The sequence below is a fragment of the Agelaius phoeniceus genome, chromosome 25 (assembly GCF_051311805.1).
Source record: "Agelaius phoeniceus isolate bAgePho1 chromosome 25, bAgePho1.hap1, whole genome shotgun sequence".
Lineage (NCBI taxonomy): Eukaryota > Metazoa > Chordata > Aves > Passeriformes > Icteridae > Agelaius > Agelaius phoeniceus.
In genome coordinates, this window is record NC_135289.1 from 4,216,007 (window position 1) to 4,239,942 (window position 23,936).

Sequence of the window (23,936 nt, forward strand, 5' to 3'; positions counted from 1 at the left end):
CCTGCAGCCAGCACCAGCAGCCCCAGAGGTCTGTGGTTACTGGGGAGAGGTTCAGACACTGGGAGCTAAACCAGAAACTTCCCAGAGATGAAGCTCAGGTAGAGTTTGCTTTACATTTAGATGACAAACTCCTTAAAGCTGCTCACCCATTAATTTTTTAAGAAAATTGAGGCTCAAATGATGCCTCAAACCTGAGATTTGGGTCCATACAACATCTGCTTGGTTGGGGAAGGAACAGCTCCTCTTCTCTGCTCCTCCTTTCATTGCCTGCCCTGGGGCATTTGTGTCCCAGAGTCCCAAAACCAAAGGATTTGTACCCAAGGGGATGCAATGAGCCCCAGGCATCACGTCATGTCTCCAGCACAGCAACAGTTTCTGCCTGAGCCACCAAAACTGGCACCAAGAGAGGAGTTCCTGGAATATATCAGTCAAGTCTTGCATCTGAAATTTGAATTTATCTTGAATGGATTTCAACAGAGAAAAAAAACCACCGCAGCTAAACTCTTTGAAAAAGGTTAATGCCCAATTGAGAGCTTGTAACACAGAAATCAATAATAAAATTCAATTATTTGGGGGAAAAAAAGGGTAATTTTATTACAAAGCTAATACCAAGAACTTTTACTTTTAAATTTAAAGTCACCTTGGGTCAAATATTCACCTTGATTTACATATCAGAGGATTCCAGGCTCACTGGATACCAATAACAGAAGATCCTGCATCCATACTCTCAACAAATATTCCTTCAGAACAAAAATCAGATTTTTTTACACCTTGTACCTTTGAATTTATGTCACACAAACTCTTTATTGTCCAGCACAGAAGGCTGGGAAAGAGCCTGGTGGCAGCTGAAAATCCAAACGCTGCTTTTCCCAAGCAGGAGCTCTGGTTCCCAATTCTCCTCTCCCACACCCACACACACACCCATCAGCTGGGGCACAGATTTTCCCTCTCATGTCCTGCTGAGAAACTCCCACTTTGCCCCATGGAGCAGCCCTGGAGAAGTCAGATCCCATCCCCAGACCCTGCAGCTCCCTCCACCCCTCAGGGCAGATCCTTTTTCCAGCTGCCTCAGACTGAGCTGGCACTTGGAGACCAAACTGCTCTGCAAGCTGTGTTTCCACCTCCCAGGGCGAGAAGAAGAGACAATTCCCCAAATCCCAGGGAGCTGGCAGAGCTGATTCTCTGCAGGGGCTCGGTGGTGTTGTCTCATCCACATCCCCCCTGGCATTTTGGGTTTCCTGTGTCTGGCAGAGCTTTCCCTGCAGCTGCCTGCCCTTGGCATGGAGGGAAGTGTGGATGCCTCTCCCTCACAGGGCAGCATTTATCTCCCCCCTGCTCCTGTCCTGGTGTCACTCTTGGAGAGGCAGAGCCAACAGTTAAACACAGCAGCAGCTACCCCAGAAGGGCTGGGAGTGGAGTAAACTTTGGGAGAAAGTGGCTCAACAGACTCAACAAAGAAATGAGTTACAGGCAACACAGCAGCTCTTGAATTACCTCTGAAACAACCCCTGAGGACAGGAGCACAAAATGAATGAAAACTGCAAGGAAAGAAGGAAAACTGCAGCTTGTGGCAGCTCGAGGCTGCTCAGTGAGCAAGGCAGGGAGTGGGAAAATTCCTAAAATCTGAGAGGCACGAAAGAGCATCATTTTCCCTGCAGAAAAGCAGAAGCCAAGCACCAGAGACAGCATTGCACAAGCATTTGAGGAACTGGGAGGTTTCACAGCACGCTGCAATTGGATTAATGAGGGTGGTGTGCTCCAGACACATCCACTGGAGGGGATTTATTTCAGGGCTGCAGCAACCTGGGCTAGGGGGAGGTGTCCCTGCCCATGGCCCATGAGCTCTGAGATCCCTTCCAACCCAAACCATTCCATGATTCCATGAATGTGCCACTAAGTTGGAATCCCAATATATTTGTCCAGCTGAGACAGCTGAACATGCTGTTCATTTAATCCGCATTAGGATCTATTTGAAGCTGATATTTTTATTTCTTAATAATCCCCAAGTCTGGAGAGGGAGCAGCAGCATTTATTCGTGCCAGCTCTATCTAATAGCATGGCATTGTTTACTTTCCCAGTTAATATAATAATTGGAAACAGCTCACAAAGGATCCAGAGCTTCTTGCCAGGAAAAATGACGCGGATCTGGATCCTTTGGCAACGGCGCCGAGTCATCTGTGGATAAACACAACATTTGGGATTGCTGTGCCCCTCCACACACTGCTCCAGGGTGGTGGAGGTGTGTGAACAGAGAGAAACCCAAAATCTTCACCTCATTCCTGCCTGCACAGAGGAGGAGAGCACCTTATCCTATGCAGCGAGGGAGATTTAGTTGAAGTCCAATACAATTAGTTTAAAAAACAATTACTTGGTGCTAAGTATCAAATCTGTTGCACAGAGCAAGAGCAGAAATATAAAGGAAATATAAAGGAAATGTAAAGGAAATATAAAGGTTCCCTCCTTGTGTGTTCTGAGTGTCTCCTGGCTGTTCATTCCCTGTGGAAATTTGGGGGTTGGGAAGAGTTATTTGATTATAGACACTCCTTGAATATCCAGGAAGGAGGGGAGAAAGGGAGGGAAAGAGGAAGAAAAAGAGGAAGAGAAAAAGGAAGGGAGGGAGGGAGGGAGGGAGGGAGGGAGGGAGGGAGGGGGGAAAAAGGGAGGGAGGGAAGGAGGGAAGGAGGGAAGGAGGGAAGGAGGGAAGGAGGGAAGGAGGGAAGGAGGGAAGGAAGGAAGGAAGGAAGGAAGGAAGGAAGGAAGGAAGGAAGGAAGGAAGGAAGGAAGGAAGGAAGGAAGGAAGGAAGGAAGGAAGGAAGGAAGGAAGGAAGGAAGGAAGGAAGGAAGGAAGGAAGGAAGGAAGGAAGGAAGGAAGGAAGGAAGGAAGGAAGGAAGGAAGGAAGGAAGGAAGGAAGGAAGGAAGGAAGGAAGGAAGGAAGGAAGGAAGGAAGGAAGGAAGGAAGGAAGGAAGGAAGGAAGGAAGGAAGGAAGGAAGGAAGGAAGGAAGGAAGGAAGGAAGGAAGGAAGGAAGGAAGGAAGGAAGGAAGGAAGGAAGGAAGGAAGGAAGGAAGGAAGGAAGGAAGGAAGGAAGGAAGGAAGGAAGGAAGGAAGGAAGGAAGGAAGGAAGGAAGGAAGGAAGGAAGGAAGGAAGGAAGGAAGGAAGGAAGGAAGGAAGGAAGGAAGGAAGGAAGGAAGGAAGGAAGGAAGGAAGGAAGGAAGGAAGGAAGGAAGGAAGGAAGGAAGGAAGGAAGGAAGGAAGGAAGGAAGGAAGGAAGGAAGGATCATGTTGAATTTATAGCCTAAAATGAAAATCCCTGGACTGCAGCACGAGCACTCTCTGAGATGAGGAGTTTAAAGATAAATAACACATTTCCCTCCTGGGCACAGCCTGGGAGGAAACTGCTCAGCCCAAAGGCCACAGTGGCAGGGGGTGGCAGTCCCTGCTGCCAGCTCCTGTCCTGCAGTGCCAGAGAGGCATTCTGTGCAGGGCTGGCTTCATTGGATTCAGGGCAAGGAAATGTGGCTCTGTGTCCTGAAAAGCTCTGATTCCAAGAGGCATCTTGGAATATGCTGTGTTGCACACAAAGCTGGAGCCAGGGCCTGGGGGATTTGGAGCTGTGTGTATCCAGGCAGGAAGAGTTCCAGAGGCGGGACTACCACCAAAAGCTCTTTCCTGGTGGTGAGGCTTCTGAAATACATTTTATTGACCTGGAATCTTTGCATATCCTCAAGGTTAAGAGTCAGAGCCTGACTTGGCAGGGCTGGAAGCTCTAAAAAGCCATTTCTGCTCCAGCAGCATCAGATGGCTGATGGTATCAGCTGAGCTGGGCTCAGGAGGCAGAGGATGAGCCGTGCTCAAAGCCATTGTCCAGAGAGCTCAGGGAGCTCTGACCTTCCACAGCTGCCTTTAACAGCATCAATAAAATGAATGAAGAGAAAGCCTGGCCTGGCTGAAGTACCAGGGAGCCAGGGAAGGGCTGGAGCTGTGCCAGGGCAAGTTTAGGTTGGATTTTGGGAAAGGTTCTTCCCCCAGAGGGTGCTGGCACTGCCCAGGCTCCCCCGGGAATGGGCACGGCCCTGAGGCTGCCAGAGCTCCAGGAAAGCTTGGACAACGCTGCCAGGGATGCCCAGGGTGGGGTTTTGGGGTGTCTGTGCAGGGCAGGAGCTGGGCTGGATGGTCCTGGTGGATCCTTCCAGCTCAGGGTGCTCCATGGTTCCATGACTTGGCAGCCTGGTGCCACCCAGGGCTTTCAGCCTTTGTCAGCCTGGCAAGCTGGGCTGATTTAGGACATAAATTTCAGGAAGATTATGGCAGCAAATCTCTGGAATGAGCATTAGGCCGGGATTAGACCCATTTCAGTTCCTCTCCCTGACTAAAACAGTTAATTCTACCTCCCCAGGTCAGAGTGGCTGCTGTTGGTCCAGGGCTGACAGAAGGTTCAAGCTGGCCTTTGCCTAAATGTTAATGATCAATATTAACACATCCTTTCTCTGAGAGCAGATGAAAAACTGCTGCTTTTAGGGTCTCATTTCAGCCTTCTGTGCCATGGACACCTCTATCAGTATCACTGCATAATTTATTTTTAAAAGACTGCACTTTCTTTGAAGGCCAATAAAGTGCTGGTGTCAGAACCCAGAAGAGAGATTAAAATTTGTCCTTGGTTATAAAGTGCTAAGGATTCCTGGGAAGCCTTTGCTCTCACATCCTGCTCAGCCACTGCAGCTCAGGGGAGCAGGAGGAGCCCTCTGGCATTTAATTCCTGCAGGCTCCAGGTGGCATCCAGGGTTTCCAGAGCAAGACAAGGCTTTGGCCATTGATCCCCAGCTCCAGCAGCCATGAAATGAGGGATTTTTAGGTTTGAAACATCCCCAGTCCACACAGCATATGGCTTTATCTCAGCACCATTTCCAGCAGGAAAGAAGAGGGCATTGGATAAAAGGCCCTGGATAAATTCCATGTGTCTGCACAGTCAGAGATTGAACACATCCATCTGCAGCCACCTTCCAGTAACACCTGGCAGGGAGGGCAGGGGGTCCCAAGCCCCACATTCCTTGGAATTAACCCAGGCTTTAAACCATGAGTGTTTTCATGGAAACCAAAAAGCAAAGCAGGATATCCTTAATCTCAACCCTCTGGAAGAACCACTCTAAGTTGCTGTCTGTAATGAGAAATAAGGAGTTATAAGGGTTTTTTTTTCTCCCCAGTGTGCTAACAAAGTATTTGCTGTATTCTGGTTATTTTTATCTCTCCCAGTGGAAATACAAGTAATAAAAATAGCAGTATTTTATAACAGGGAAAACAAAACCTATGGTGCACAATTGTGCCTCGGAGAGAAAACGCTGTAATGTTTTTATTTCAGGAGAATATTAACATGTGAAAAGAAACCTGAGAGCTCCTTGATTAACCTGCTCCAGCAGCCTCCAGAGAGGAGCATGGATGTGCAGGAGCTGCTTTTCCTGGGCTGCTGCTTCCCACCAACACTTTCAAGGAGCCAAGTGTCTGACCAGGTCTCCTTACCCCTGTCTCTCCTGCTCTCCCAGGCACCTTCCAGCCCTTGGGAGTGTGGTGTGGGTCACAGCCATTCCCAGCTCATCCCACCCAACCATCCCAAACCTCTTTCACAGACCCAGAGCCAGCAATCCCAGTGGTTTTTCCTGGTTTAGAGGCGTGTGGACGTGTGTGGAGGAGCTGTTTACACATCCAGCTCACCCTCAGAGCCTCCTCTGCAGGGAGCTCCCCAGGGAGCCCAGAGCAGCATTTGCAATACTCCTATTAATAAAAAGAAAAAAGAGAAAGCCGTTGTCAATCACTTCACTGCTTAATAATCTCCTTCCACGGGTGACAACAGACAGAATCCTAAATGACAGATATGCTGGCAATCATGTCCCCAAGGACCCTGGTGGAGAAATAACCGGGTTCAGCTGAGCCATGCAGCACGTGGGCCTTTCCCAGCTTTGGTTCCTGCTGCAGCTGCTTTCCCAGAGCTCCATACCCCCCAAAAGAGGGGCACCAGTCTGGAATAAGGCTGTCCTTGCCAGCTGCCCATGGGCAGAGCAGGAGAGCCCACAGCAGTGGGATGGTTTGGGAGGAAAGGGCCCTTAAAGCTCACCCAGTGCCCCCCCTGCCATGGCAGGGACACCTTCCTCTACCCCAGGCTGCTCCAAGCCCTGTCTAGCCTGGCCTGGGGCACTCCCAGAAGAAAATTTACAGAGTGCCTTCCCAAACACAAAGGTTCTCACCCTGGAGAAAGGCTGGGATGGTGGGCAAGGAGATGGTACAGGAGAATTCTCTGTGGGGTGTTGGCTGCTCCTGCCAGCATCAGATCCCAGGGCCAAAAGAGTTCACTGGGAATTTTTTTTTAAGTGTCTTTTCTTACTGATAACATTATTTCCCAAGGCTCTAAATGACAAGAGAAAAGGGCACCCTGCTGTTAGCTTTGGCAGAGAGTTGTGTGCTGAGTTCATCTGCTGTCTGACAGTCACACATCCTCCCAGCACTGCCTCAGAGCCCAGCAGCAGGGCAGGGCTGCAATGGGATGGACTCTAAGGTCCCTTCAACCCACACCACTCTGTGATTCTGTGGCTCTGAGAACTCAGAAGCAAACAGGAAAGAACATTGTTGAGTCAAAAGAAAGAAGTAACTCATCAGGGGAACTGAGGATACAGGTCTTGATTTGGATGAAGCTCTGCCATCTTACAAATATGGCCCAAATAAATCACATTTCAGCCATGATTCTGCAGCCAGAAATCCTTCCTGTGAAGCCACTTGCTGTGTCCATCACCCAGGAAAGGCAAGAAGGAGAGAGATCCTTGGAACCACAGGGCAGGACAGAGTCTCCAGACCCACCAGCATAACTGAATTACTTTCCACAGAATTTAGTTTTCAACAGCCAGCAGCAAATAAGGTGGCCTGGCACACTGATGTTCTGCTCAGCCACTAGAAGGACCCTGGGTCTGTATCTGCAGGAGAATTAGGCTGATTATAACTGGGCAGGAGATTAAACTGGTTTGACATGTCCACAGTCACCCCTGAACCAGCAGCATCAGATCTCCTGCTGGAAAAGGGAACTGGGAAGTGGAGGAGTTAACAAAGAGCAGGCTGAGGTTTCTCTGGACACCTAACTGGGAAAGAGAACTCTCAGCACAGCAGAGGATTGAATGCTGACTACACACTCTGATTAATCAGGTTTTCCAGAGGGCAGGAGAGCATGGCACAAGGCTGGAAAAGCCAGGAACATCCTTCAACTTCATCAGCAGACACAAAGGAACCCACACACAGGAACCCACAGCCCCATCAGCTCTGGCAGTGAGTAAGGAAGTGAGTAAGGCAGGAAGAGCCAAAAAGTCTCAGTTCCCTGCCATTCCCTGGGCCACACTGGGGGATCTCTGGGGTCATCCCACAGGTACCCTCAGAATGGCCTTGTGAGAGGGGCAGATGGAGCAGGGCCGAGCTGTTCCCTCTGAATGAATCTCTCTTTCCAAAACTCTTTCCCAGCCATTCCATGGGCCACACTGGGGGATCTCTGGGGGTTATCACCTCAGCAGGACCCTGTGAGGGGGGCAGATGGAGCAGGGCTGAGCTCTTCACTCTGAGAATTTCCCTTTCCATATCTCCTTTTCCTTCTCAGCCATTCCCTGGGCCACACTGGGAGATCTCTGGGGTCACCCCACAAGTTCCTTCAGCAGGGCCCTGTGAGGGGGGCAGATGAAGCAGGGCTGAGCTCTTCACTCTGAGAATTTCTCTCTCCAAAGCTTCTTCCTGGCCATTCCCTGGGCCACACTGGGGGATCTCTGGGGGTTACAACCTCAGCAGGGCCCTGTGAGGGGGCAGATGGAGCAGGGCCCAGCCCTTCACTCTGAGAATTTCCCTTTCCAAAGCTCCTTTTCCTTCCCAGCCATTCCCTGGGCCACAGTGGGGGATCTCTGGGGTCATCCCACAGGTTCCCTCAGCAGGGCCCTGTGAGGGGGGCAGATGGAGCAGGGCCGGACCCTTCACTCTGAATGAATCTCCCTTTCCAAAGCTCCTTCCCGGCCGTTTTCTGGGCCACACTGGGGGATCCTGGGGTCACCCCACGGGTTCCCTCAGAGCCCTGTGAGGGGGGCAGATGGAGCAGAGCCCAGCCCTTCACTCTGAGTCTCCCTTTCCAAAGCTCCTTCCCGGCCATTCCCTAGGCCACACTGGGGGATCTCTGGGGGTTACCACCTCAGCAGGGCCCTGTGAGGGGGGCAGATGGAGCAGGGCCAAGTCCTGCACTCTGAGAATTTCCCTTTCCAAATCTCCTTTTCCTTCCTGGCCATTCCCTGGGCCACACTGGGGGATCTCTGGGGATCACCCCATAGGTTCCCTCAGAGCCCTGTGAGGGAGGCAGATGGAGCAGGGCCCAGCCCTTCACTCTGAGTCTCCCTTTCCAAAGCTCCTTCCCGGCCATTTTCTGGGCCACACTGGGGGATCTCTGGGTCACCCCACAGGTTCCCTCAGCAGGGCCCTCCCCACCTGCAGAACCCAAAGCCGAGAGTTTCTGCCCCAGATCGGCTCCTGCTCCCCCGGATCCCGGCGTGCAGAGCGCTGTGCTCACAGCACCATCTGCTGCCGCCATCCGGGCAGCAGATTTTAAGGAATGAGCAGTTAATTTGGGGATTCTTGGCAGGATGGTGCCTCAATTACACACAGTGGTCCCTGCCTTCACAGTTATCCAGAGCTCTCCGTGTTTCCCACCCCATCTTGAAGTAGCAGCGCCTTCCCTGAGCTCCTGAGCTGACCCAACCCCAGGCTGGCTCCAGATCTGGCTCCAAATCTCTGATTTAGGAAGCAGAATTCACTCTGAGCCTGGGCCCTGCTGGTTGCAACATCTCCTTCCTCTGGAAACATTTAGTGCAAATAGAGAAGATGAAGAATTTACATTTGGGATTGCCTGGAGAACAAATTCAGAGAGGAAACGACTTAGTTTGGAATTTTGCACCTCATTCTGCAGTCAGCAGCAAACCCCTGTCAGATCCAGGGCACAGACCGTGTTGCTGTGCCTGGTGGCAGCTGCAGAACTGCACCAAACACAGCTCCAAAAGAAAGATCCAGATGAGTTTGGGTTCCAGGCACTTTCAGAGCTCTCTTTTCCCTGTCAGGAAGGTGATCTGAAACAGATGCACACTACAATGCAGATCCCATTGTCCACAGCACAGCCAAAGGTGTATCCTAGCCCCATATTCCCACAGTGGTGTAAATCTTCAAAAGATGTCATTTCCAAACACTTCTGAGCAATTCTTCCACTGCAAAAGGCTTTTGGTTTTGTCTGTGATTTACAAGATAAAAAATTAAAGGTACTCTGAGCCAGGCAGCTGCTGGACAGGTTTAGTTGGGGTGGCTCATCCTGCCCAGCCCCAGAGGTTGTGTCTGAGGGAGGGCAGGGGCTGAGCTGCACAAACAGCAGCAAGTTCTGTCCCTGGGCAGTGCTGGGGGTGCAAAAAGGGCCAGTCAGCAGATCACAGAATCCCAAAATAATTTGGTTTTTAAGAAACCTTAAAGCTCATCCCATTCCTGCTGTGGGCAGGGACACCTTCCACTATCCCAGGCTGCTCCAAGCCCTTTCTAGCCTGGCCTTGGACACTCCCAGGGATGGAAAATGAACATCAGAGCCAGGATGAAGCAGCAGATACAGCCCAGCACCCCCTGCCTGCTCCTTGGTGAGGCGTCCCCCAGCACCCCCAGCCACTGTGACCCAGCCTTGTGCCATCTGAGGTTCTGTGCTAAATGTGCTCATCTGATGTGTCAATGAGAGGAGCAGGAGTTTATATCCCTGGTTTTAAACCTTGCTAATTTAGCAGACATTATCCAGGTTCCTAAGCATTAACGCAGGTGGAGATCAGCCAGCACTGTGCTGCAGCCCGTGGGAGGCAGTGGAAGGTAATTTGGCCAAGAGCTGTTTGCTCAGCCTTAAGTGCTTTGTTCTGCTCCATCTGCTCCACCAACACTGAGCAAAGGACACAGGAACAGTCAGGAGAGCAGTTCAGCCCCTGTGAGTCTGTTTAGGCACTGGAGCGATCCAGAGCTCACATGGGGAGGGAGATTAATCAGGGGAAGGAAGGCCAGTGCTCTGGAGGAGATCCAGACTCATCATCTCAGCCCTCAGACAGCAGTAACTCCAAAATTATCTGTGTCTACAGAGATATCCACACCCTGAAAGTGTCCAAGGCCAGGTTGGATGGGGCTTGAAGCAAGATGGGACAGTGGAAGGTGTCCCTGCAATGGCAGGGGTGGCACTGGATGAGTTTAAAGCCTTTTCCAACCCAAACCATTCTGGGATTCTGTAACAGATGTGAATTCTACAATAGCAGCAAGAGGTTGAACAGTTTAGCAGCCGTTTCTAATCCTTGGTAGGATTTTGGGATGGGATTTTTCACCCTGGGTTGAAATGAAAATTGGTGACTGCCTGATGGGGTGAACAACTCAGTGTCACTGGAGCAAGCCAGGAGAATTAATTAAAGCCAGGAGAATTAAACCCAGGGCATTAAGAGAAAGAAAATCCAAGCAAGCCTGACTGGAGTCAAACAGAGGAGCTGCAAATGCCAGATGCCAGCCCAGCCACAAAGGCCAACTGCAGCCACCCAAAGAGCTGGAGCAGATGGGCTGGCAGGGCTGCAGCAGATGGGCTGGTGGAGCTGGGAGTGCCCTGGACACAGCCAGGCAGCACCTGGCAAAGAGAAACAAACCCCCTCCCGAGACCTTGATGCCTCAGGTTTAGCTTTTCTATTTTCAGATTCTGTGCTGCTTTAGTGTGTGGGTCTGGGCTTCACATTAGGGGATGGTGAGCTCTGTGCACAGAGTAGGGAGACAAAACAATTCCTGCTCTAGCTGGGGACCAAGGACAAATGATCCAAATCTCAGCCCCAAGAGCACAAACAACGTGGATTGAAGAGAGAAAAACAAAAAGGATGGGACTTCATGGGCTGGAGATGGAATTGGACAACGAACTGCAAGATGCAAATGGAGCAGAACTTATAAAAATGAGAGACCTGGTCAAGCATTTTGTGACCATTTGGGTTCATCTTGGGTGCAGCCCTGGCTGGGCTCTTGTGCTGCCCAAGGTGGATGCATTGAGGAGATCCTTTTAATAAATCCCTGCTTTATTCTTTGGGTCTGTCTGGTCTAACTCAGCCTTCAGAAGGCATCAGGATCCTCATGGCTGCTCTGGCAGCTCCAGGGAGGCTGAGCAGGGCACTCCCACCCTGGTGCCCATGCAGAGCCAGCACCAGCTGTGCTGCCAGGGTTTGGGCTGAAGGTGCCACATTCAGGTGCAAACCACCTGTGTAAGTTTTGCCTGAGCCCTGGGTCTGCAAAGACACAGGAGCAGTTGTTGGTTGCTGTAAAGGTGTTTGTTGCATGAATACATCAGCCTCAAAGGCGAGGAGTTCAGATTATTAAATCTGGGCTAAAAAACCTAAAAGTTTTCTGCCATAGAGTCCTGATGTTCTGAGCAAAAGTAGCAGAAGCTACTACCACCTTTTTTTTTTCTTTTTTTACCCCAATACAGGGGGATTTTATTCATAAATCATCCATTCAGCTAAAAACATGATTCTACAACATTCTTCCTACTGCTATCTGAGCTTAATTCCAAAGAGAGAAAGCAGTGTCAGTTCTTACCCAAAATCTACACAAATAGTTCTATCTGTTCATTCAAATGGTTCTATCTGTTCTATCTAGAAATGCAAGCAATGTTCTGCTATGGTTTTGTTATGTCTGGAGCTAAGTTAACTTTGTGTAACATTACTGAACTTTTGGGCTTTTACTGGCTACCACAGTCCCTTAAGGCACTTAAGATATATTTCTACTTACTTAAAACTAAAACTTACACTCCTACTTCATGTCTGCATGGCTTGATATATTTCAGTTTCTCTAAAGGTTCCATTTCATTCCTTTCTCTGGGCACTTTGCACTCTCATTTCAAATTGCCTTTTCCTTCTTTGGATTAATTTAAAACTCAGAGGGTTTTTATTTTGATGCATTCCAACAGAGCTGTTCCCCTGGGCAGGGAGCAGAGCCCAGCAGGTGCAGCAGAGAGTGCAGGTGTGCTTTGTTTCAGCAAGAACAGAAGCTCCAGTGAAGCTCACCCAACCTTTTCCTAGAACACAGCTCTCATCAAGGAGCCTCTGTGACACTCAGCCACCTCAGGCACTCCAAGAATAAACACAGAGAGAGAGAAAAATTGGAGTTGGTTATGAGCCTGAAGGGAGCTGCTGGTACATAACAGACCTGCCTGGATCAGAGCCTTCAGCTGGGTTTGGAAGTTCTGACACACCCCCAGGCTGGGAGGCATTCCAGGGTACCAGAGCTCTCCCTCACTGGCTGCAGAAAAATTATTCCAAGGGAACTTTAGCTGGGGCGTGTGAAAAGTGAAATATTGGCTTTCACATTTATGTATTGGATTTTACTTGTTAGTGATTATTAATATTTAGAAATAGTACCAGTTAAAAATATAATGTAATATAATGTAATGAAATATAATGTAATGTAATATAATGTAATGTAATATAATATAATATAATATAATATAATATAATATAATATAATATAATATAATATAATATAATATAATATGCACTGTGTTGCCCATAGAAATAGTAGTGTAATGGATATAATATCTATGTATTGCTTATGGAAATAATAGTGTGATGAGGGTATTGTATGATAGACCTTAGCAAAATATAAGATTTAAAATAAAGGCTTTTGTGTAACTAAAAGCAGTGCAAGGCCATTCACTGACCAACATGTCCAAGTGATAACTGACACAAAGCAGAGCACTGGAGGACAATTAGGGAATTCCAAGTTAAATTTAAGGACAATTTGAGATACCATGTTCAAATGAAGGAGGACACACTGAAATCTTATCAGAGGATGTGAAACAGCAGGATGGAGAGACAAGAAGAAATAAAATACATTGCACACCCAGGACATCATGCAGTGCAAAGAAGTCAAACAAAGGAGTTCCCAAAACTTCAGAAAATTCACAAGAATGTTTGAATAATGCATGTAACACATGGATCTGCAGGTGGTGTTATAAAGATAACAGTCTGCATGTACCTGTGTGTTCTTTGGCTGTTGGAAATTGATTTGTAGAAAAGTTTTGAAACTTGTTTCTAGCTCCATTTCTCTCTCAATAAAGTCTTTCTCATTCCGTGGCATTTCTAAGCCAGCATTTCTTATCTCAGTGTTTGCATACAGATGCACACTGTGTGAGCCTTCTGTCAGGTTTGGAGAATTTTCTACAAATCCATTTCCCACATTTCCCCCTCTCTCTTGAACAGAAAAAACTTCTTTGATGGTTCAGAAGACTAAAAATAGAATAAAAACTTTTCAACACCTCTCAGTTGGGGTCTGAAAAGGATATAATTCAACACTGGATTTTTGTCTCTTATTTTATCCATTATTAAACTTTACAACAATTCTTTATCCTGTTTTTCACAGGTGCAAACTCAGTCCCCTTCCTCCTGGCAGGAGCTGCAATCATTCCTGGCTCCTGCTCCTGCAGTCCCTGCTCCAGCTGCTGAGCTGAGCTGAGCTGAGCCTGAGACCTACAAATCTCAGTTCTAGCCCTGGTTCTGAGCAGGAGGTCAGGACACGGCTCCAGCAGCAACATCCACACAAAAATTGGGATTTTACAGCACTGAGGAGCAGCTCAAGGCACATCCACCAGCTCCAGGGGAGGGAACACAGCAGAATTCCAGGTGTGCAGCTTTTCAGTGCATGCAAAAGGTCCAGAGACCTCCCAGCCCTTGTTTTCTCATGCCCAGGTGTAGATAAATGTGACAAATCATTTATTACAGCTTCAGCTGGGCTCACCTGGGCTCCTGCAGCCCAAATTTCACCCTATTTCAACACTGCAGGTGTTGTCAGCCCAAATTTCACCCCATTTCAACACTGCAGGTGTTGTGCCAGGTGTGGATCTGTATCTGATGATGTGCAAGAAAGAAACTCGAATTGAAAGAATGATTTTTCTAATTTAATAGAAATAACCAACCAAAATGGGTTCCAAACAATGCTTTAAACTGAGCTAATACAACTTCTACAGCACATTCCAGAGCACTTAACAAGAAATATTTACAGGCAGCTAATGTATTAAATAACCAGGGAAAGAAAAATTTGATTTTAATTACACACCAGCAAAAAAACACAGGAACAGAACAATTTGAAACAATAACTCTTTTTTAAAAAAAAAAAAAGTTAAATAAGATGATTCAGATAATACAATAGCACAGAAACAGCACTTGGGTTTTTTTGAAGGATCATATTAAAAGATGAGGCAAGTTTATCATGTGCAAAATGAGCCAGCTCCAGTACTGGAAGCAGGAAATAATTGAAGAATCAAAGAATGCCATGATTTAACCCTTCCAGGGGAATGTTTACATGTAAAACAAGCTTTGCACTGCACAAATCTGTATAGGATTATTTACATGGGTCCTGGTGTTCTGAGCCTAAAAATCCCCCAGGGCAGGTGAGCACAGGGGAGCTCACTCCAGACTGAATCCTGCCAAAGTCCAGCTTACAAAATATTCCAGTACCTCTCTTTGTAGAAATCCCATCAATTCTAAAGCCAGCAGCCTCCAGCTGTGATTTCACCCAACAGAAAAGGCCCAAACTGCATTTCATACATCTCACAGTCCACTTATAATAAAGGTTCCCAAATGAACTGCAATTTTGGAAAGCTGTTTCAATCCTGATGCATCAGAAAGCACAGAAAAAAAGGATCCCCATAAGCCAGGTGGAAGTAGATGGAAGAGTTACTGCACACACACTTTGAGAAGACAAAATAAATCACCATACCCAAAGATACAATCCATATGTGCCATCTGTGTAAACTGTGGCATTTACATTTTTATTTTAAAAAAGTACCTCCATTATTTGCTCAAACAGCTACTTCTTAAAAAAATATGGAACTCTCCCCAACTTTTTAAAATAAAATGCCACACTCTATATTGTCAGGAACTGCTGCAGACTTTGTTTTTAAAAGCTAGGCTTTGTAATTTGCATACAAACTTCCCTATAAAATCGTTATCCTAAGGAAAGGATTCCTGTCATGCTGACAGGCAAATGACAAAGCAGTTTTATTGCTTTTTTCTGAGGAAGAGAGTGAGAAAAACAAGGAAAAGCCAACTGGGAAAAGCCAATTCCCAGTACACCACACAAACAGATTCAAAATACTGTTGCAATAACCTAAACTTTTCCAGGTCAGCCAAAACCAGGTGATAAACCAGAAATCTGGGCTCTTTTTAGGGGCTTTTCCAGTCACTTGGAATGTTTGATCCAGCATGAAGAGTGTCACAGTGAAGTGTCACAGTGACATCCCCCATTGAGGAACAACCTCTCCACCCTGAGCTGAGCATTTCTGTTTGCAGCAGGTGGGGAAATCCCCTTCTTTTGAATAACAGCTCTGCCTTATTGTGCTCTGGGCCACTTCATTCCAGGGCACAGCAAAATAACACCCTGAGCCCATTTAGCTGTTGAATTCCCTCTCAGCACCAGGAATCCATGGTACCCACACTGGGCCCTTTGCACTCTCATTTCAAATTGCCTTTTCCTTCTTTGGATTAATTGAAAACTTGAGTGACAACAAAAATTCTCAGCCAAAATGAAGACAGAAATTTTTGGGAGTATTTGAAATGAGAGCAGAGTTGCACCAGAGTTGCCAGATTCCTCTTGCCACCCCAATTTTACAGATTTCCTGCTGGAATCTGTGCCCTGATTCCCCAGGTAAAGCCACTGCCACATTGCACACCCAGCAGCTGGCACAGAGAAGATACCAGAGAATTAATGGGGCTCATTAATACAAACCCAGTAATGAGTTACACCAAAAATTGTTTCCACTGAGCAAACCCTTCCCAGTTCTGTGATGAACACCCAGACTACAGGATCAGGGAAGGGATTAGCAGAGTTTATCTACCCTTTCAAACAGAACTTGGCTGCTTTCAAAACAATCACTGAATTGCTGCTTTGGGAGTTGAAAAATGGAGGGGAAGAAGGAGAGAATGTTTTGTTTCCTTGTTTGAAGGAAACACTTGAGATTTCTTGCACACATTCAAAATTCCACATAATCCTACTGAGCACTGGGGATGGGTGGGAGGAGCAGTTCTGGAGGCTCACTGGGGTCTGTGCAAGGGAAGAGCTCAGGCTCAGCAAGGTCCAGCTCAGCTGCACTCCTGGTGTGCACAAGATGCTGAGCACGAGCTGGCCAAGTCCTCCACCTGCAGTGTTGGAGAGGCCCCCTCAAAGGAAAGGCTGTCCCAAAACTCTGGAACTGCTCTGGGCTCTGGGTGGGGAGCAGAGGGTCCTGGTCCTGCAGCAGCTGGGGGACACGAGCTTCTCTGGGGGGTTTGGGGTGAGTCCTTCCCACTGTGCTCCACCTGGGATCCCCTGAGCTCCATCTGGGATCCCCCTGTCCTCTGCTGGGATCCCCTGAGCTCTGGGATCCCATGGGCTGCACCTGGGATCCCCTGAGCTCTGCTGGGATCCCCTGAGCTCCACCTGGGATCCCTCGAGCTCTGCTGGGATCCCCTGACTCCACCTGGGATCCCCTGAGGCTCCATTTGGGATCCCCCTGTGCTATGCTGGGATGCCCTGAGCTCCATCTGGGATCCCCCTGTGCTATGCTGGGATCCCCTGAGCTCTGGGATCCCATGGGCTGCACCTGGGATCCCCTGAGCTCTGCTGGGATCCCCTGACTCCACCTGGGATCCCCTGAGCTCTGCTGGGATCCCCTGACTCCACCTGGGATCCCCCATCCCCATCCCACGTTCGGGCTCAGGGTCTCTGCAGGATCCAATCCCCAGCTGCTGCCCAGGGAAGAGCTCAAAAGGTGAGGCCTGAAGGTACCAAAGTGCCACAAAAACAGGAGGCCCGAGTGAAGAGAGTTCACAGAATCTTATTTTCATGATAATTTTAATAATATTCCTTTTGCAAAATGAAGCTGAGAAACTAGAAATGCATAAATAGGCAATACACAGAGCCATGAAATGATCCCTTGTCACTACCAGTGTCCTATTCACACATCAGCTTTTCCACAGGCAAAGTTGTTGCTCTTTGTCAATTGAACATGTTGAAGTGGAATTCCTTTTCCTTTCACATACAAACTGGTAAAAAATAAACTCAAAACAGCACTGTTCATGTCTAAGAAATTAAAAAAAAAACCAACCAGTTTGAGTTTGAAGTGTAACATTTGAGTGAAGAAGTGAGCTGGAAGTTAAAAACATCTTCAGTCCCCTCATTTATTGCAAGAGGGAGAATCCCAAGGTACACAGACCTGGTTCTTATAAAAGAAACCAAATCTGCAGTGATTTGCATAAGAACTGCTGAGAGCATTTCTCAATTTGATATTGTGCTAAATTATTTCTCTTTACCATGATGGTAAAGCATGGGCAATGTCACAGGAATTGTTGTGCTGAGCACACCAAACCCCAGGGATCTCCCACAGAATTGCTGGATCCACACAAACCACGGCAAACTCAGAGTCTGCCATCTTGAGCTCATTGCTTCCATGAATTCTTCAACTTCCTTTAACAAGATCAATATGAAGGCCAGAAATTGTATTTATTTCTAGCACTGACTTGTGTCAGTAAAGAAAACAACTTCTGGAGCTGTAACTCCTTGTGATTCCATGATTTCTAACCAGGAATGCTGGGATGGAGGCAGTGCAAGGGAAGGCACTGCAGAGGTGCCCCAGGGGTTACTGAGGAATTGGGAAATTGTTCTGTTCTCACTCTTTGACCAAAAACCACTCAAGGCCAAACCCTGTGCAAGTGCTTTGTTCAATGGATGGACAGGCAACCCAAACTCAGACTGATTCCAATCTTCCTGCACATTTCCCTCACAAGCTGCTTCTGAAGAAAGTTCTGAGAAGTACTCTAAGAAAAATAAGACAGAACCTCAAAATGAATGCAATGTTAGAAATAGCATATATTACAAATCTTCTCTTGATAGGAACAATCAATAAGAATACATATTAGCTTAAAAACAGTTCAGCAAATGTTGCTGACCTGCAAGAAATCTCAATTCACTATTTACAAATAAGACAAAGTGAATACAGGAAATTTTACACATTTGGTAGTTAATAGGTTATTGTTTGCCGAGTGGTCTATTAGAAACTGATATTTAGGAAGACTGGAAAAACACCCCAACCAGTTATTACCTCTTCAGTCTATATTTTAAGTACAGAAAAGCAGAGAATGAACACTGGAGAGAACATTCTGCCTCGTCAGGGGGTCAGGGACAGATGACAACGCTGAGACTTCTGCCATGGATGCCATTAAAATGTTCTGGGCACAGGAGTTAAATAAATACACCTTGTCCTACTGAGAGGGGTTGGAGCCACCAGCTTAGCCTTTCATCTGCCTCCCATTCCTGCACTCGCCCATTCAGAACAGTTTAATGATTTTTCTTTCTTCTTCCTTTTGCTATACATGAAATGGAGTAAAGAAAGCAAAATGTCAACAGTTGGATGGACACAGGAGATCAGTTATTCACAGTCCTGCTTCAATGAGATGATCAAAGCAACGACCAACACACACTTGAGTGGACACAGAGGGGATTTCAGGAGCTCTGCTCACAGTTTGCACTGCAGTGGAATGCAAGACACAGTCACTGAGTGGGTCCAGTCCTGCAGGTCGTGTCACTACAGTCTTATCTGTACATGGAACATCTCCTATCAAATCTGCTTCTCTTCAACATTCCTCCACCTCTGGCTGTGAGACCAGCGTGAGTGTGTCCCCTCCATCAGGAAAAGAAAGAATATAGCAAGTAATCAAGGAAAAAAAAAAAATACAAACCACCAAAAATTTACAATACAGGTTTTTTCCCCTTTTGATGCGAATGTTTTTCTGTACAAGTGTTTTTTGTTATCTAATACTGTTTAAAAAGCTATCAGCTTCTGCAAGATGGCCACTGTAGGCATGATAATATTCCAGGAACACTTAAATAACAGTTTTTACAATAAATTTTAGGTCCATATCATTAGATTACTTTATATGCACTGGTCTCTCATCTGATTTTAGGCGTTTTCTACGTGGTTGTATAAAATCTTCATCGGAGTCCTCAGTTATTTCACCATCATCCTCTTCCTGCTCAAATTCAGGCAAAGGCTGGAAGGTCCTGTCTGAGTAGATCTCTGTAAGTTTATCTTCAAAGTACAATGCAACTGCCTTCCCTGCCTGTGCTACTTCTGAATCAGCCTGTGGATGAAAGAAGACAGGAATATTCACCTGTTGGAAATGCACATCCCTTCACCAAGTGTGCATGGTCTGAAACGCTTACCTTCAAATTAATCTCTTGTGTTTCTGCATAAACTTGAACAACTTTCATCATCTAAAAAGGATACCAGAGTCAAAAAAAATGAAATTATAATCCTTTCTAAAGTTACGAGATTGCACAGGATTGGATGACTAAAGTCAGCCATAACAACAACACAGTTTGTTATGGTTTGTTAGCTTTAGTTCCCAAACTTAGGCAGCAGGTTTAAAACAATCTTAGGAGGTAAATAAACCTTCAACAGAACACACAACTTTTGTACAAGTGGCTCCCAGCCATTTTCTACTCATGACTGCTTTCCTCACAATAAACTGGAGTTGCCTGGACATGACTGTGGGGAATTCTCCTTTGGACAGAGGAGCTCCAGGAGATTTCCTGGGGATTGCCCCACTGGGATTTCTGCTTTGGAAATCATTTGGCTTAGAGGCACCTGACATGATGCTGCTGTGAGAGGTCAGAGTGACTCAACTTTTGCCATGAGCCAGGCAAACTGAAACACTTTTTTTATTTTTTATTTTTTTCTTTTTAAAAAAAGAAAAAAATCACCACATTCCCTCAGTCCTTCCTCCCTTGTTGTACTCTGGTCTCTAAGAGCTGCAGCATGTTTTCCTCTAGAGTGGATGCTTCATTAATTCCCCTGATTGAGAAGTTCACATAATTAAATTACCTCATGAACCTCCTCTAATGCAGGGACATAAAGGAGTCAGGGCTGTCAAAATCCCAAATGTTTGTGAGCAGTTCCAGCATCACATCATTGACCCTGATTTTTCCTAGGGAGGTTTTAATTGCAGCTTTGTGCAGTTCCTTCAGTTTCCTTCTGCACAGGGCCAGAAATGCAGCCCAAACACTGCAAGTCCAGGTTACATTTTGCAGAGAAATGAGAAGTATTGGCTGCTTTCTGCATTTTAAGGTCAGAAGAAAGCCATTCCTTGTGATGCCTTTTGTCATTCTTGCTTTAAAGCATCTCAAAGATTAGGAACCCCCTTAGCTCCTACTCAGTTTCAGATCAATATCAGCTTTTTTTTTAAATATATTCAGATTATTTTTTCCATTGCTCAACTAGCAGTAACATTCAGTTCATTTATCTCCCCAAGTCACATTTCAGGTGTAAGAGATATTTCATTATCAGATGGGATCATTGCAAAATTAGTAAAAAATATGACCCCATACCCAAATTATTCACTGAAAACTGATTTTTGTGAGAGCCCAACTACCAAGGGGTTCAAGCAGAAAGGTCAATAAAAGCCATAAGGGCCACAAAGCTTTGTGGAATTCATTTATGTGAGGTACTAAAACCAGAATAACTTCAGAAAGGCAGATTTCTCCTCAGTAGAGGAAGTTTCTCAACAGATTCCACACTGTTCCACGAGTGTAAACCAATTACCTGGGCAGCTTGAGACACTTTTAAGGACTCTTTGGTTGTGTTTATGGCACTTCCTAAGCACTTCTACAATCAATCTGATGCACAGTAACCAGGTCACCCTGCTCCTCATTCACAGAGACCACTGAATGCATTTGAATAGTTCCCTCTGCTCTCCCAATTTAATTAAAAACGTGAAGTTATTCTGCAATTGCCTTGAGTTTGGTTGGGTTTTTAACTGTCTGATTCAGCATCTGCTCCAGAAGCAGAAGTTACAGCTGGAAGCAGAGCTTTTCATGGGAGAAGCTGCACAACCAGGTTGAAATAAATCTCCATTTCAAGGACAGATGGTGCTGAGATTGGAAGTTAACATACTTCATTAAACCTTTCACAGTTCTTGAAGATCAGCCGGACGTCGGCCACGAAGTCCTCGGGGGTCTGGTAGTGTTGGGAATGTTTCTTCTGCAGTTTCTTCTTCACCGTGGATAAATCCATGGGTTTCTTTATGATTTTGTAGTAGTTTGGTATCTGTAAAAAACCAACAGTGATTTAGCACTGAATGGTTACAGAGTTCACAGCTGAATTTCCACATTGGAGGTGTCAATCCCTTATTTCAAGCACATTCAGCAAAGCAGAACAATTTCCTGATTTTCTTTCCTCAAATGGAACTTTAAAAAGTTCTTTATAAAAGTATGGAGTGACAGGACAAGGGGGATTGGTTTTAAATTGAAAGGGGGTAGATTTAGATTGGATATTGGGCAGAAATCCTTCCCTGGGAGGGTGGGCAGGCCCTGGCACAGGTGCCCAGAGCAGCCTTGGCTGCCCCTGCATCCCTGGCAGTGTCCAAGGCCAGGCTGGACAGGGCTGGGAGCACCCTGGGACAGTGGAAGGTGTCCCTGCCATGGCAGGGGTGGCACTGGATGAACTTCAAGCTCCTTCCAACCCAAACCACTCTGGGATTCTTTCTAACCTTCAGTGTCTCTCACAGCACCACAAAGCTTTTCATTACTTACTCCTTTTACAGATGAAAACACGAGAGTTAAAGCAGTTTATTCCCTCCTCTCATTCACAAGTTTGTCCAGAAAGCCCTCCTAAAGCATTTTGAGTTTCATGGGTAGCCTGAGACATCTTGTTCCAATTCAATAACTGCTAATTGGAAGTATTTTTAAATATCTGGGTTTGAGCCTGGGAGTGAAGCATCTGCCTGGAGCAGCTCCAGAATCAGCTGCTCTCCCTCTCAGCCCCATGAAATGCTGGATGACTGCCAGAACTTTCAGACTGATGCTGGTGGAAGCAGTCAGCTCCTTCCCAAGCTCAGCTCCAGGCTCTCAGGGCTGTTGCACCCCTCAGAAATCCCCAGTGGTTTTCAGGACACTCACCGAGGCTGGGACTGGCTCTTGGAACTCAATGCTCAGCTCGTGGCAGTACAGGTAAAGCAGGAGGCGTTCACATTTCTTAGAAAGAAACAAACAGTGTCGGATTAATATTCTTAATTTATCCCTAGCCCAGAAATTCATACATCCATACTTTAAATAGGCTTCTAGTTTAACAGCATAGTAGTAGAAAATTTAAATGCAGCCCCCTCAACTTAATTAGAAAAGGTAAAGTCCTCAGGAGGGCAGAGTTGAGAGGCAGAACCCCATTTACTGTTCACCTATTTCCTCTTTGTTTTCTCCCTCCTAACCAAAAGCTTAGGGCTGAAGTCAAGCATGGAGAGACATGCTAATATACTGCAAATTAAAAAAGCAGATACCAGCTACAACCACTTTTACTGCTTTTGTCCAATCACAAGCACATGTAACAGGAAAGGACTGAGCTGCAGACTTTTCCCCACAAGACAAAATTGAACAATCTGAAAGCAGAGCCAGAGTGGTTCTATAAATTCCCTGTTGAAATATTTTTCTTGCTTTGCTTGTAATTCCTTTAGAGGAATTTGATTTGATAGTACTCCTAACACTACACAGAGGCTGATTGATAAAGCTAAAAATAATTCTGATTGTCAAGATCATTAAAATTCCCCAAGAATGCACCTGAACACTCTCAGCACCTCTCACAGAATGCACTTCAACACACCAAGCTCCCAGAAATATTTTATGAAGGTGACACCACTGCTAAATGCAAAGAACTTTTAATCAAGTGCATGTTAAATGATGCCTTTAAATACAGAATTTGTGTTAATGCAGAATTTTAGCTCCTCAGTGATTACAGTCCCAAGGCACGGGGCACTCCCACAGTCACCAACACCTGGAGATGTGGCCACAGCAGGAAAAATCTCATTTGGATTATTTTGCAAAGCCATAACTACATTTAATTTGCTTCAGCCAAAGCAAAACCACCTCCAGGCAGTGAGGGGGAGCTGATGTGAGAAAGCTTTTTCCTGGGAAGCAGATTCCTGCAGGTTTGACACCCACCCTTTGGTCCACAGGACTCAGGCCTTGTGCTGTCTTGCCCTTCTTGCTGTGCTGGGAATTGTCACAATCATATTCCACTTCAGGTTTGCTCAGGTCTCTGCAGAATGTACATATCCACTCTCCACTAAAGAGAAAAACACAATTATTCCAGGGATAAATTCTCATCAGTGATGACTACAAATAGTTTTTACTCACTCTCAAAGATTCACATTCTACTGCAGTAAAGACTTGGATACCCAAAGCCAAGGATTGACCCTTAATGCTCACAATAATTCTGCCAGTCAAGGCCATTTTTCCTGCCCTCATATGATGCTTTAATACTTTATAAAGTATTAACTTTATAGCACACCCTTCTCACCTTGCCTTAAAATGAACTTTACACAACAGAATCGCATGTGAGAGTTTACACAAACAGATAAACAGAGCAGGATTCTGTTACCATATAAACACTGATCAGAGTTTATATGGTAACAGAGTGACCTCAAGAAAAGTTGGAAAACCCAACCTGGCACTTGAAGAAAGAGTCAGAGCTCTTCATTTCTCACTCTCAAGGTTGTTTATTGTTTCTTATCTATAAAATTCTTTCTCCTGTCCAGCTGAGGTCCACTCAGTACAACAGTCCAGGCACTCTGCCTGCCCCCAGGGCAGTGTTATCTTTTTATTCTAAAAACTACCTGTACAATATTTACAATTACTTTCCAATACCTATCACCTATGTCAGACAGTGAGCTTCTACTCTAACCAATCTAAAAGTGCCACCATCACAGCAGAAGATGGAGGCCAAGAAGAAGAAGGAGAAAGGCTGGACATGCCCAGATCCCTCCATCTTGCCCCCTGAATCCCCATTCTAAAAACCCCAAAATCTACTTTTTCCCCTTGTGAT

The 23,936-nt window shown here is 46.2% G+C and overlaps 1 protein-coding gene across 2 annotated transcripts in view; it reads right to left on the reverse strand.

Moving 5' to 3' along the window:
* Window positions 1-16,904: 16,904 nt before the first annotated feature.
* TRIM33 (tripartite motif containing 33) overlaps window positions 16,905-23,936 on the reverse strand; it is a 47,579-nt gene continuing 40,547 nt past the window's right edge. The window contains exons 16-20 of one of the 2 annotated variants that reach the window (XM_054648557.2): window positions 23,054-23,177; window positions 22,022-22,096; window positions 21,018-21,170; window positions 19,289-19,339; window positions 16,905-19,206 (exon numbers count right to left, since the gene is read on the reverse strand). In XM_054648557.2, coding sequence (XP_054504532.1) covers window positions 18,994-19,206; window positions 19,289-19,339; window positions 21,018-21,170; window positions 22,022-22,096; window positions 23,054-23,177 — 616 coding nt within the window. In that variant the 3' untranslated portion in view covers window positions 16,905-18,993. The remainder of the gene's footprint in view (window positions 19,207-19,288; window positions 19,340-21,017; window positions 21,171-22,021; window positions 22,097-23,053; window positions 23,178-23,936) is intronic. The other variant, XM_077190653.1, reaches the window with a different exon arrangement.